Raw genomic sequence first — 13,799 nt, 5'->3', positions numbered from 1 at the left:
CTGACTGGTGTGAGGTGAGATCTCATTGTGGTTTTGATTTGCATTTCCCTGATGATGAGTGATGTTGAGCATCTTTTAATGTGTCTGTTGGCCACCTGGGATCTTGTTTGGAAAAATGTCTATTCAGGTCTTTTGCCCATTTCTTAACTGGATTTTTTTTTGGTGGTGGTCTTCATGTAATTTTGGATATTAACCCCTTATTACATTTTTCATTTGCAGACCTTGTCTCCCATTCAGTAGTTGTCTTTTTGTTTTGTCATGGGTTACTTTACTGTGCAGAAGCATTTTATTTATTTATTTATTTATTTTTAAAGATCTATTTATTTTAGAGAGAATGAGCGCGGGAGGGAGGGACAGAGGGAGAAACCGAAGCAGACTCCTTCATTGTGGGGCCTGGAGCCAGGCAGGGGGCTCGATTCCATGACCCTGAGATCGTGACTTGAGCCGAAACCAAGAGTCGAACGCTTAATCAACTGCACCACCCAGGAACCCCTGTGCAGAAGCTTTTTAGTTTGATGTAGTTCTAATAGTTTATTTTTGCTTTTGTTTCCCTTGCTTGAGAGATCCATAAATATGTTGCTAAAGCCATTGTACAAGAGATTATTGCCTAGATTTTCTTTTAGGACTTTTTTGAGGTTTCAGGTCTCACATTTAGGTCTTTATTCCATTTTAATTTTTGTGTATGGTATAAGAAAGTGGTCCAGTTTCATTCTTTTGCATGTAGCTGTGCACTTTCTCCAATACTATTTATTAAACTGTCTTTTCCCCATGGTATATTCTTGCCTCTTTTGTTGTAGATTATTAGTTGGCCAATTAAACGTGGGTTTATTTCTGGGCTCTCTATTCTGTTCCATTGATCTATGTGTCTGTTTTTATGCCAGTACCATACTGTCTTGATGATTACATCTTTGTAATATATCTTGAAATCTGGGATTGTGATATGTCCAGCTTTGTTCTTCTTTCTCAAGATTGCTTTGGCTATTCGGGGTCTTTTGTGGTTCCATATACAAGTTTTAGGATTGTTTGTTCTAGTTCTGTGAAAAATGCTATTGGTATTTTGATAGGAAGTGCGTTGAATCTGTATATTGCTTTTGGTAGTAAGGACATTTTTAACGATATTCTTCCAGTCCATGAGTGTGGTGTAGCTTTCCATTTATTTGTGTTGTCTTCAGTTTTTTTCCATAAGTGTGTTCTACAGTTCTCAGAGCACAGGTCTTCCACCTCCTTGGTTAAATTTATTTCTAGGTATCTTATTCTTTTTGGTACAGTTGTAAGTGGGACTGTTTTCTTAATTTCTCTTCTACTTTTCACTAGTGTGTAGAAACACAACAGATTTCTGTATATTCGTGTCCTACAGTTTTACTGAATTCATTTATTTTAATAGTTTCTTGATGGAGTCTTTAGAGTTTTCTCTATGTAGTGTCATGTCATCTGCAGATAGACAGTTTTACTTCCTCCTCACCATTTTGGATGCCTTTTATTTCTTGTCTGACTGCTGTGCCTAGGACTTCCAGTACTGTGTTGAATAACAGTGGTGAGAGTGGACAGCCTTGTCTTGTTCCTGACCTTAGAGGAAAAGCTCTGGGTTTTTCACGGCCATTGGCTTCTTTGTTTCAGGTTACACTCCCGGCACACCTTACAAAGTGTCCTGTTCCCCCACCAGCGGGGCAGTGCCACCATACTCCTCCTCCCCCAACCCCTACCAGACCGCTGTGTACCCTGTGCGAAGTGCCTACCCCCAGCAGAGCCCCTACGCGCAGGTAGGCCTGGGGTGTGCTGTGGGTCTCTTAATGGTGCTCATGGGCACTGTGCGTATGGGAAGGGTTGGTTCTCTCTGGGCTCTGATCCATGGGGTGTGGAGCCCTGTGGCAGTTGTCTCTCCTCTTCTCCACAGCAAGGCACCTACTACACACAGCCCCTGTACGCAGCACCCCCTCACGTCATCCACCACACCACAGTGGTGCAGCCCAATGGCATGCCGGCGACGGTGTACCCTGCTCCCATCCCTCCACCTAGAGGCAACGGCGTCACCATGGGCATGGTGGCTGGGACCACTATGGCCATGTCGGCAGGTGAGTCCTTGACCCTGGGTTACCTGTTTTATGATGGCGTGAGAGCCGGGGGAAGGGAGAGCTCACTAATTCTTTTACTCTTGGTTTGATTTTTCATGGCTCGAGTTGTATGGAAGGACATACTCGTCAGGAAAGGAACAGCATATGATCTTTTATTTTCCCTTCCTTTCATTTCCTCCTCTTCTCCTTTCAGTTGAGAGGAGTCTGGGGTTTAGAGTGACAAGCCAAGAACCAGGTACCTTTCCTGTGGGCACGACTGGATAGTGATCTCTGTATTTGACGGGTGAGCTGAGCCCTTGGCAGTAGGGCCGAGGAGTGGCCGGTCCCCCTGAGGAGCATACCAAGCTTGAGCAGAAGGGGATTACTTTGTGTCTAGGTGGGCTGGCCCTCCTGGTACCGCCCTTTATTGTGGGCTGTCTTTGCAGGGCAAGTTGTGTGAATGTTGGTGTTTGCATAAATCTAAGAAAACTGGCTTTGTGTTAATAGACATTAACAGCTACTTGTAGAAATCCTTTGGCATTGGTCGACTTTATTTCCGAAGGCTTCCCTTGGTCAGAAAAATAAATCACAGAGACATGAGGCTCCTGGGTAGGATGTACACATCTTCTTGGACTACGGAGCCCCTGGGGACTTGACGTAATGTCTAGGGATTAGGTTACCTCCAGTGGGCATATGAGTTGTCTATGGCCGGGCGGCCAGGTACACAAGATGCACGTGCTTGCCATTGGCTGTGTTTTTTTGTTTTTGTTTTGTTGGGTTTTTTTTCCCCAATGTTGTTCCCTCTTTTTTTTTCTTTTCTTTTTTTTTTAAAACTTCAACATAGGGAGATTGTGCCAGAGAGAAAGGTGTGTGTTTTCTGCCCAGAGTCTCCATTGTATTTGGGTTTCCCATACTTATCTGTGGAGAGACAGAAACTGCATGTTTGAGGCATGTGGAGGGAGGGATGGCAGGCTGTGGGCTGGTTGTGGGCAGGGAGATGGGAAGTGAAGAGAAGCAAAGTGAGGCTGTTAGGTTTGAGGTTCTGCTTATCTACAGATGGGCTCAGAGAGTTGCTGAGTTTTCTGTAGTTATAAGGGAATACATTATCTTCATGTACTCAGAAGCTCATGTAGTTTGGAGTCTTCCCTCTCTTCAATTTATTACCATCTTAACCATTTTTAACTGTATATAGTTTAGTAATGTTAAGTATAGTCACATTTTTGTAAAACAGAACTTTTTCTCCTTGCAGAACTGAAGGTCTGCTCATTAAATTACAATTCCCCTTATCCCCTGTGCCCCCCACCCCCAGCCCAGTCCAGCCCCTGGCCACCACCGTTTACTTTGTCAGTTTGACTACTGGAGATATCTCATGTAAGTGGAGTCCTTTTGGATGTATCTTTTTGTGACTGGCTTATTTTACTTAACATAACGTCCTCAAGGTTCATCCATGTTGTAGCATGTAACCAATTTCCTTCCTTTTTAAGGCTGAATTTTTTTATTTTGTCAATTATCTGATTTCCAAAAATCATTGAGTATGCTCGTGTGAAGGGAAAGCACAAAGCCTTCTGTAGACGTTATCATATAAGCTTGCTGTGTTCGTACAGCTTTGAGTTTTGTACGATCAGAGTTCTGACAGCACTCTAGGTCGAGACTACCCCTTCTTCTGTGTATCTCCTTCCTTTCAAAGCAGGCCGGGCCAGAGCTCTCTCGTTGGGCAGCGTGGAGCTGTGTGGTGACACGGGCTCGCCTTGTGTGTGGTGGTGCTGCCTGCCACTGAGACAGCTGCTCTTTCTTCCAGGTACCCTGCTGACCGCCCACTCCCCAACTCCTGTTGCCCCCCACCCAGTCACTGTGCCCACGTATCGGGCCCCAGGAACGCCCACCTACAGCTACGTGCCCCCTCAGTGGTGATCACCCTGCAAATGTAAGTGATCGGTGAAACCTGTGTTGACTCTTGACTAAAGTGTATTTTTTTCAGTGCAGAATGGCAAATCTAACATATTTTAAGCACTAATGAGAAAAATGCTACCTGTTAATCCAAGAGCAGTGTGGTATTTAAATTTTTGTTCTTATTGGGACTCTATAAAGTAGAAGAAGGAAGGGAACCATGGAGTACTTGCTGTATACACTATAGACTTTGTTCCTTTCCTCTTCCATGCTCTAATCTCCCACTGCCTTCTGCAGGAAATAGGATTCTAGTTGTAACTGGAAGTCTCTCTGAGGTCCACAGAACCAGGAGCAGTGGCCTCTCCTGCTGCTGCCCTTTCTGGTCCTGGTGGATTTTGTCCTCCTTGAGTTGAATGAAACCCCTCCTTTTTGGAGCAATGGTGCCAGAGGCACTCTTTGTTGACTGTGTCTGTCTTTCTTCCCCGTGCCAGGTTTGAGGATGGAGCTGTGCAGTCACATCATGGAGGTTCCACAGCTGGTGCTGCAGGCCTCGCGCCTCCAACCCGGACTTTCTTCTTAATGCTCTCTACACTTAGCTAAACACTACTATGGCCCGGCCCAGCAGGTCCCAGCGCCATTAGTCTCCAACTAACTCTGTGGGTTGGTCTTAAAGCAAATCCTGTTTTGTGGGCTGCCTGGCAATTTTTTAGCTAACTGTAATGATTAAAAGGGAGTATTAATCTATTCTGAATCATATCTAGTTGAATGCATGTTTAAAAAAACAAACACAAAAACAAAGCTTGCTCAATCTACCTGCAGTGACTGATGCAAAACCATCATATGCAAAACCCAAAGGAATGGAAAAGCATTTTATAACTTGTATCACTAATGCACTGTTGTAATGTATGCAGAGTCTTAAAGTTATAAGTGTTAAAGTGAATTTCTTCATAGAGTATCTGAAATCCCTTAGATGATGATTCTTCAGCCCTTGGGGTTGAGGTGGGTTGCCAGTTGGTAACGTGGACTTTGAGTTTTCAGCCATCTGTTTCTTTCACACTGACTGCACGGCGAGGGGAGAGAGTTGCGGGGACAGGGAGAGTGCCGGGAGAGCCACCACTGCCGGGGATGCAGCCAGCTTACTGGGCATCCCTATCTTGCCATTTAGTCTTGGGGGGCATTGTGGTGTGGACATTCTTAAAGATCATCATGAAAGTGTAGAGTGTGTGGCCAGTATAGAGCTAGGGGCAAGAGGTGGTCTGTGTATCAGCAAAGCAATTTTCTCTGCCATTTAAGTTTTCATGACAAGCCTCTTACAGATAGAGATGAGGAGGGATATTCCTTATTCCTAATGTCTTTACTGGAAAAGTCCTATGTAGAACTAAATTATTTTCCTGGGATGGAAGACATGTGAAGGAGAAACAGCCACATTTGTAGGAGGTATTGGCAACCATTCCTCCCCGCCCCAAGAAATGTTTCAGTCCACTGAAAACATAGATAGGCATTGCTGTTCTCACCGCCCCCGCATCACCCTCCTCGCCATAGAAGGGCAAAGATTTCAGCTGTTATGAAGAAAGTTGTATATTTAAGAACTATTAAAAGGGAACAAAACTTTATTTGAAGTTTCTTGTAGAGAGGCAGGGCTGTGGCTATGTTTGGGCCCACCCACCTGATGGGGACTTGTCATCTCAGAAAATTTGGAGGCTGCTCCTGGAGATGGGTCTGTGGAGATGTGAGGGAAGGGCTGGTGCCTTTTGTCTGTGAGCCTTGTCTGCCATGTCTTGTAGCTGAGGGCTCTTAGCACAAAGCAGGTATGGACAGCAAAGGGCCAGGCAGCATCAGAATGCATTTGCCTTCCAGGATTTATTCGGAAAGGATTTTGTGTTTGAAGTCTGAATATTGTACATAAGAAATGAAGAGGATTTTTTTGCCTAAATGTGCCCAACTTGTATCAATGGGAGTGTGTGTCTGTTCAGAGAGGGGGTGGGAGGGTGAGGGTTTTGTTCCCTTTCAGCAGTCTGTCAGGTGGGCGTGGGGTATGCTCCTGTTCACCCCATCATTGTTTCAAGTGTTGTGGGCTTTGGTTGGGGAGGGGACCCTGCCCCTACATCTCTGGCAGCTAGGTCAGGACTCTGGCACTGGTTTGGCATTCGGGCCCATTTGGTGAGTAGGACACCTGACCCCTGAGCCTTTGGTAACCTTATTTTTTGTAGTAAGTACCCCATAATTTTTTTTTCACATTTTATTTTATAAGAAGTTTAGGAATATTTTTGCATGGATCATTGTAAACAGAAGATTCCTTATTCCTAATGTCTATTAACATAGTGTGCTTACTGATAAGTACTTTAAATTGCTTCATTAGCACTTAACCCACATGTGTGTTTGTCAGTGTGTGTGTGTGTATGTATGTGAACCATTTACTTCAGGCACATGGTTTGTGTCCACTTCTTCAACTCTTTGTTGTTAATTCCATCTGTATAGTAGATGGTTTGTAATAAATATCTGATAGGTTCTAAGGGTTCCAGGGCTGAACTGACCAAGTAAAAGAAAAGTCAGTTTCCCCAGTTTAGTGTGATAGATTAGGAGAAAATATGATTTTAATATATGCTTTAGTAAAGCCCTGAACATCAAAATGGGTGCACACACACACACACACACACACACACACACACACACAAAACTACACGTAAGGGGGTGGAGTTATTTGAATTGAGGAAAGATAGAAGTTATATAGGATGCTTCATTGGGCTTGCTTGAGACATGGCACACACAGGGTGAGCATTTTCACAAGCACTGAATTAAATGGTGTTTTTGAGAGCAAGAAGGGTGGGTTGCATTTTGCCCCCATTTATATCAGCTTCATAAACACTTTCCCCCTTATAATTTTTTTTAATCTCTTTTTTCCTTTTGTGAAGGTGAGTTTTGGGAGACTTTATCAAATACTTTTGCATAATGGAATACATCTCTGGAAATCTATTTTGAACCTATCAGGGCATCAGCTATCAAATATAATGAAAGGTAGATCTTGCCTAGCAGGTAAGAATCTGGACATACGAATAGTAGCAAAACTGTCGTAGGTTGCAATTTTAACAGCATTTAATTCCAGTAAAATTAATTAAGGAATAGACTTCTGTTATAAATTTGCATAATTTGATATCCCAAGAATAATAGTGGAACATTCAGAGAAACTTCGCTTTTCTTTTTGTATGTGACATTCCTAATTTGAGAGTCTTTCAGCTGAATTATGGTTCTTTCAGAAGTGGAGATAGGCAAGTGAAGGACCTAATTCCTCTAAACATGAACGTCATCATGGGTATTAAAAAAAAAATTTGTTCTACAGCCTCTCTGCTAAGGTTTAGGAGGTCTCTTTGCTTATGGAAATTTTGTTAGGATCTGGGCCAGGTGACTTGAGTGTTTAGTGAAGAGCGTTGGTCCCATCAGCTTGCTGCCTCTGTGAAGTGAAGCCAACATCACGGCCAGGGCCATTCATGGTGATAGGCATGGAGGCCAGGCGCTTCCAGAAGCTTTTATGTATCGTGTTAAATCTTTTCAGAACATTGTTATTGGTGTGGTTATTAGACCAGCCAGTTGCTGTTCTGTGACTCTGTTTCTTGAGTGCTATGCAAATGCAGTATTTACAGGACATGAGGGAGGTCTTGAGCCTCGCCCTGGGCACCTGGTTGGCAAGCATCTTGCCCTTCCCACGCTGGGCATACAGTGCCTTGCTCCATCTGGTGGCACCATCACTTCTATAATGAGAGGAAATACATTCTTAAGGCACTTTGGCTATGCTGCTCTCTGGCACATGGGTTTCTGTGAGTGTGCCTGCCAGCCGGTGGTGAAAGGTGGCACATGCCAACCACATCAGCATTGGGGCCCACTTCCAAAAGGAAATCCAGACTTCTTCAGTTCTTGGAAACAGTTGGAAACAGTATTTCTCTGACCAGTTTGGCCACCTTCTCCCTATCTGGCAGCTAATGGCTGGATACCCCAGTCATTGCCAACCTGAGTATTGCCCAGACAGGACAGGATGCCTCTCTGACCCCTCATCAGGCTCACAGGCAGTTTTAAGGCTGAGTGGCTTGAGGGTGGGGGGCAGCTTCTGGTTCTTCTCTCTGGTGCTTTCTAAGGATGGGTGGGGGTGTCTCTACAGAGGAGTGTGGTTGGCTCAGGGGAAGGGCAGACTGCTTAGCTCCTCTCTAGCACATCTCAAGTGTGTGTGTGTTTTTCCCCTGAGCTGTTTATTACTCAGCCTGAGCTTTCTGAAGGTGCATCAGACTTTTTTGAACAGACTTGCAGATGACCTGCTGCAGAGGAGGGTCTGATCTTTTTGGGTTGAAAGTTGCAAAGTTGATGTTACATGTTTCAGAGGATTTGTCTCCTCCCCCCACCCCTAGCATGCAGCCCCCCCTACCCCCCATTCATTTGAAGAACAGAAAACCCCCTAGGGATAACCTTATTTGAATCCCCAGGACTAAAGTTTACTTACTTGGGACAGGGAGACAGAGGAGAGGCAGATGTCTGTTCAGGAAGCCTGCAGAGGGCTTCAGGAGACCCGTGCTCCCAGGGCTGGTGTTTTGGAGATGACAGGTGTCTCTCGTTTGGGCCTCCTGAGCCTTGTCAGTCTCCCACGGGTCCTCGTGCAGACTAGTGGTCAGTAAAATAGGCTCTGTTGCACTCCTGGCAGGGTTGCTGTGATGGAGGAGAGGCCCCAAGGAGCCACATGGGCTGTGACTGACTGGGAAATGGTTCCTTTTTTTTCTTTTTAATGATTTTTAAATACTGTTTTTTTAGACCGTTCTCTTGGTACTTTTTTTAAGCTTAAGTCAGCATTGTCTTCCAGTGTTAAAGGCATCCCTCACCTCTGCATTGAACTTATGGTGTCAATCAATACAAAGGAATGGAACATCCATCCTGAGCCAGTTCCATTATGTGTAAATTCATACTATTTTAATTTTTTATGCAATCTGATGAGTAGATGAGCTCAGATTTAAAATTCTTAAAAGCACGTTTATTGTAACAAGAATTGTTATGTATTAATACTGCAGTTTTCAATAAAGATTGACTTGTGTTGCATGTTGTGATTTTTTAAAAAAGTTTTTCCCCTGTAGGTTTTATCTCGAGGTGGCATGGTCTGGCTGGGAGGTGGTGTAGATTCTTTCAAGTTAGGACATCCAGGGTTTGGAGGCAGAGGGCCTTGTGGTGCTCAGCCCCGGTGACCTTGTGTGGCACTGACATCTCAGTGTGTAAGGGTGTGTGGAGGCAGCAGGTTGTGGGGACTCTTTCCCCCGGGGGAAGGGGAGGAAAGCTGGCCCTGTTCCTCTTCTGGTCCTGTGGCCTGGCTCGTCCTGGGAGGACGCATTCTCCATTTCACTGAGGAGGATGCTAAGACCCAGAAAGATTGCAGACTTCCTGTTCCCCAAATTGACATTTGCCAACTTCAGCTAAACATCAACTCGGAGCAGCCAGGGAGGCTTCCAGGCCTGAATAGGTTGGAGGAGCTGGGCCAGCTATATCCCACACCAGGACAGCTCCCAGGCCACACATTGTGCTCCCAGCTCCGTCTGAGCCTCTGAAGTACTTCCCCCATCACCTTTGTTTCTGTCCACCAAAGCTCTGAGGGCATGGTCTGCAGATAAGTGAGCTCCCACCGCACTGGGTGATGCTGGGCTCTTCCTTTCTGTTGAAGGAAAGGCCCGGGGCAGAGACAGGTATAAGAGGTACAGGAAGGATGGGGCATGCAAAGAAGAAAATACACAGACACAAATGGAAAAACAAGGGCTGGCAGCCAGGTTATTTTTCATGTTTCTTTATGAAATTAAATGTGGTTTCTGGCTTGGAGAACGTATAGTGCAAGAGTGACTGACTGTACATGCTGCTGAATTCCCGTGGGCCAGAGGGGCAGCTCAGTGTTCCACACCCACAGGCCAGGTCCTGGCTGTACTCATGGGGAACCCTTCTCAGCGGGACGTGGGCTTCCTTCTAACTCACATGTCCACCGGCCTCTGGGTTGGTAGGTCAGTCCTGGATGCTGGGCCACAGAATTCAGTCCTTATGGCTTCTCACGCTCATTTAGGGTAAGGCAATCTTTCTGTGTCACTGATAACAATTCTTTTTCCCCATTGTTAGAAAAACAGCACAATCCAAACAAAAAAACCGGGACCAGGTTCTGGAGTCAACCCACAACTACACGTGGACTGGTCACAAACCCTGACGGAAGTATGCAGTGACTATGGTTTTGTTTTCTTTCCACTATAAACAAACACATCACAAGTGAGGAAGGGTGTCCAGCAGCCAGGAGTGCCTAGAGGGGCTGGGAGGCAAAAATGAGTTGGCTCTGGGCCAGACATTTTTGTGCAGAGAATTCTGGTTCCCACCCTCCAGGGACGCAAGTTGCCTGGCATCACCAGCTGGGGACTGGGGGCCTGAGGGACAGTTGGAGGGCAGAGGGGCACAGAGCCCAACTTTGCAGGGGCTAAAGGCAGATGGTCCCCTGCCCAGAGGAAACAGGAGGAGGGATGATCAGATGTCCAGAGAAGAGGGTTCAGAGCGGCCAGTCTTCTACACACTGGCCTGGCCGGTGGCTCTGAGCTGTGGCTCCCAGGAGGCCCCATAGAGGTCCGGAGGGTGGTGGGAGGCTCACCGCTGTGGGCCCCTGCCCCTCCAGCTGGTGTCTTCAGTGCACCAGTAGTGGGGAAGAATCCACGAATGGGGCGCCGAGCAGCTCCCTCGCTCAGTCCGTAACTTCCAGTGTGCGTGACCGGCAGAGGAGGCCACATGCGGTGGGCCTCGGGGAGAAAAAGCTGGAGGCCCACTGGCGGGGCAGGTCCAGACAGTGCTGTCGGATGGGGAGCTGGCTCACTTGCGGAAGGGTGCCAGCCGGCTAATGCTGTGCCAGAAGGTGGACGGCTTTCGCTTGGGCTCTGCCAGTACCAAGACCTGTTGCTGGGGCAGGCTGGCGGGCAGAGCCGGGTGCTTCTGGCGTGCCAGGTAGTAGGGCCGGCTGAGGGCTGGGCAGAAGAAAGCAGGGATCATAGGTGCCTAGGTCGCCAGGTGGCACAGGGCAGAGCGGCAGCCTCTGCTTAGAGGGGGGGTGGGATGGGGCCTGTCCCGCGGGAGGGAACTGCCTTCCTATGCGGCCCACCACACCTAGTGGCCTGGGCCACCCGCTAGCCTACAGAGATGGTGTGGGGCCCTGGAGCTCCTCCATGGAACAGGCTGCATGCCAGGCATTTAACATCTCTGTAAGAATGGGCATATGAGCTCCTTGCCAGGTGACTGAACGAGGCCTCCCAGAAATCCTGCCCGGGGAGGTGCACTTCCACTAATGTTCCTGCTCTGGGGTACCCAAGGGAATTGAGAGCAACATCAACTGCACACCGACGAAAGCTTTGTTACCAGTGGCCTCAACACCAATCTTTGGGAACAATTACCTGCAAAGGGCAGTGGGCAGCAGGTGGGCCCCAGGAGCTAGCTGCCTTTGGGGGTCAGAGAAGAGTTTGATCATGGCTAGGGCCAGGCTGCTATGGGAGGAGGCAGGGAACCATCCGCTTACCTTTGGGCTTCCCAGTGGCCTGCTGCTTGCTGGCATTCAGCATGGCCTGCTTCCTTTGCAGCTCGGTGATGGAGAAGCCTGGGAGGGAGGGCCACAAATGAGACCTCTGCTTACCTTGAGGACTTGGCTGCCTTTCCCCCTCCCCCACCTCCCCAGCCAATAATTCCTCTTGCCCTGTGTCTCCTGGCATCTGTGTGGTCCTCTGTGTACCCTGCACCTCCCACAGGGCCTGGGATCCCATCATGCTGCAGATGTTCGGCATCCTGCTCAGCCAGCCTGCCTTGACCAGCCAGGCAGAGGAGATGTGCAAGGGCCCTCCCCACATCCTTGCCCTATCCCATCTCTCACCCTGACCCAATCCCTGATGTATCCAGCATCTAGTATCCTTTCTCTCCACTGTGGCTTTCCCAGACCAAGAGCCAATCTGGTCACTCTTGAGCATGATGCCCGGGGGCCCACGGAGAGGAGAGGAATGCAGTGGGAAGGTGCCTTGCTTATGCTGGGGTGGGGGAGGCTTCTCACAGCCAGTGCCCAAATCCTACTTGAATGCTTTGTGCTGGAAAGAGGCCTCACCGGGTCTCTGCAACTGAGCAGAGGGCCCCCACCTTATGAAGTGTGCGTGCATATGTGAGTGTTCTGGAAGCAAACCCCCAACAGGCCAGGAGACCCATGCCCTGGGGCTGAAATGAAGAGGTGCCCTGGAGCCTTGCCAAAACCTGAGGCCCTTAGGCGGTGGGACATGCTGTCTCACAGTCTCAAGGTTCTCCTGACCTCGTGTTCAGGGGTTAGGAGGGCTGGGTGGGCCCTCACAGTGGAGCAAGGCTGATGGCGTCTCGCACCTGTCTCCTGGTCCAGCCGCACCTGCTCCCTCTCTCTGGCGAAGGCCTTGAGCCAGCGCTGTTTCTGCTCAGGCTTCCTGGCACACAGCAGGTGACTCTCTCCCGTGGTGCCGCAGAGCAGCCGGAAAGCATTCTTGACACTCATGTGGAGGTCTCTGTCTTTTCCATCCTCCAGATCCACCACCTCCAGTCCATCCATATCCACTCGGCCCTTATAGTACAGCACATCCCGGCGGAGAAGGTCCTGCCAGAGACTCTGTGAGCTCCTGGCCTATCCTGCTTGTCGGGTCCCTCCCAGGCCTCCGAACCACTCTCCTGACCATGTTTATGCTTCACCCCGCACCCTGCAATTGGAAGGGCCAGTGGGCTGCTCACCCACTTTCCAAGCAGATGGTGGGCTCATGAGGGCAGAGTGAGTGTGGTGTGGCCCACAACTGTGTGCTGAAGCCATGATGCAGGAGCCTCGCTCCTTCAGCGAAGGAGCTGGCCTTCAGTTACTGACTGGCCTGGAGGGTCTTTAGGGTACCCATAGTCTCGTGGGGAGGCAGCCATGGAAACAGTGGCCCAGGGCCCACCCTGCATGACAGAGAAGAGTACCAGGCCTACCAGGCTGGGCCCATGGCCAGCAGCCAGGCAGGCTTCCTCGACAGAGCCACCTGGGCCACGTGTTGAGAGGAGTAGAAGCTACAGCAAAGAAGCAGCAGTGGGAGCAAGGACCCCAGGGCTCAGGGGGAGCTGAGGTTTGCAGGGACAGTAGAGGTGGCTTTAGAAGCAAGCAGGGGCTAGGTCAAGCAGGAAGGTATTCTCAACAACACTGGGCCCTGGTCAGACTGCCATGGTCCTTGGGCTATTTGGCTCCCTCTGCAGAGAATCACCCTCAAAGGGCCTGCTCCACTGAAGGTCCCCAGGAAAAGGAACCACCTGTGTGTGGCTCCTTTTCTTTGGCAGCTACTCCCAGCCCTCAGCTTCACCCCCTCTACTCCTGCTCTAAATGGCTCATCCAGCAGGGCACAGCAATTCTGGTACCTTCTTGCAGTAGATGAGCTGGTGGTCAAAGAGAAAAAACATCCTCTGCTGGCTCTTGGCTTGTGGCTGTGTAACACGAGTCAGCTCCCCAGAGTAGATGAGTTCTGAGCTCCTGACCAGGAGATCTTCCCCCTGGGGTACCCAAAGGAGAGCTGTGAGCTGAGTGCACCCAACATTGGAAGCCCTCTCCACTGGGCACTTCCTCCTGCCTCCATCATGGGGTTGGGCGGCCTCCCCACTGGCCTGGCCTGCCTGTGGCCCCCACTGGCAAGTAGTAAGCAGCAGGCCACTGAGGGAGGGGTTGCTCTTGAAGCTCAAGGAAGTGGTGGGGGCTGTTGGGGGTGGGGTGGGGAGTGAAAAGGTCATCTGACCTACAAGTTGGTTGTCTCTGCAAAATGGGGCCACGAGGCAGCCGGTGGCATGTGCACTTGAAATGTGGCCAAT

The 13,799-nt window shown here is 48.9% G+C and overlaps 2 protein-coding genes across 11 annotated transcripts in view; one reads left to right on the top strand and one right to left on the bottom strand.

Moving 5' to 3' along the window:
- FAM168B (family with sequence similarity 168 member B) overlaps positions 1–9,011 on the top strand; it is a 42,913-nt gene extending 33,902 nt beyond the window's left edge. For all 5 annotated transcript variants that reach the window (XM_036076898.2, XM_036076899.2, XM_036076897.2 and 2 more), the window contains 4 exons: positions 1,618–1,760; positions 1,895–2,072; positions 3,850–3,975; positions 4,430–9,011. In XM_036076898.2, coding sequence (XP_035932791.1) covers positions 1,618–1,760; positions 1,895–2,072; positions 3,850–3,962 — 434 coding nt within the window. In that variant the 3' untranslated portion in view covers positions 3,963–3,975; positions 4,430–9,011. The remainder of the gene's footprint in view (positions 1–1,617; positions 1,761–1,894; positions 2,073–3,849; positions 3,976–4,429) is intronic.
- The window catches only part of ARHGEF4 (Rho guanine nucleotide exchange factor 4), a 262,468-nt gene continuing 257,349 nt past the window's right edge, over positions 8,681–13,799 (bottom strand). For all 6 annotated transcript variants that reach the window (XM_078070627.1, XM_078070628.1, XM_078070629.1 and 3 more), the window contains 4 exons: positions 13,356–13,487; positions 12,330–12,573; positions 11,491–11,568; positions 8,681–10,945 (listed from right to left, as the gene is read on the bottom strand). In XM_078070627.1, coding sequence (XP_077926753.1) covers positions 10,794–10,945; positions 11,491–11,568; positions 12,330–12,573; positions 13,356–13,487 — 606 coding nt within the window. In that variant the 3' untranslated portion in view covers positions 8,681–10,793. The remainder of the gene's footprint in view (positions 10,946–11,490; positions 11,569–12,329; positions 12,574–13,355; positions 13,488–13,799) is intronic.

This window comes from Halichoerus grypus, chromosome 4 (assembly GCF_964656455.1).
Source record: "Halichoerus grypus chromosome 4, mHalGry1.hap1.1, whole genome shotgun sequence".
In the NCBI taxonomy this organism is placed as follows: Eukaryota; Metazoa; Chordata; class Mammalia; order Carnivora; family Phocidae; genus Halichoerus; species Halichoerus grypus.
The sequence above is the reverse complement of the archived record's forward strand: the minus strand, read 5'-3'. Positions and strand labels throughout refer to the sequence as shown.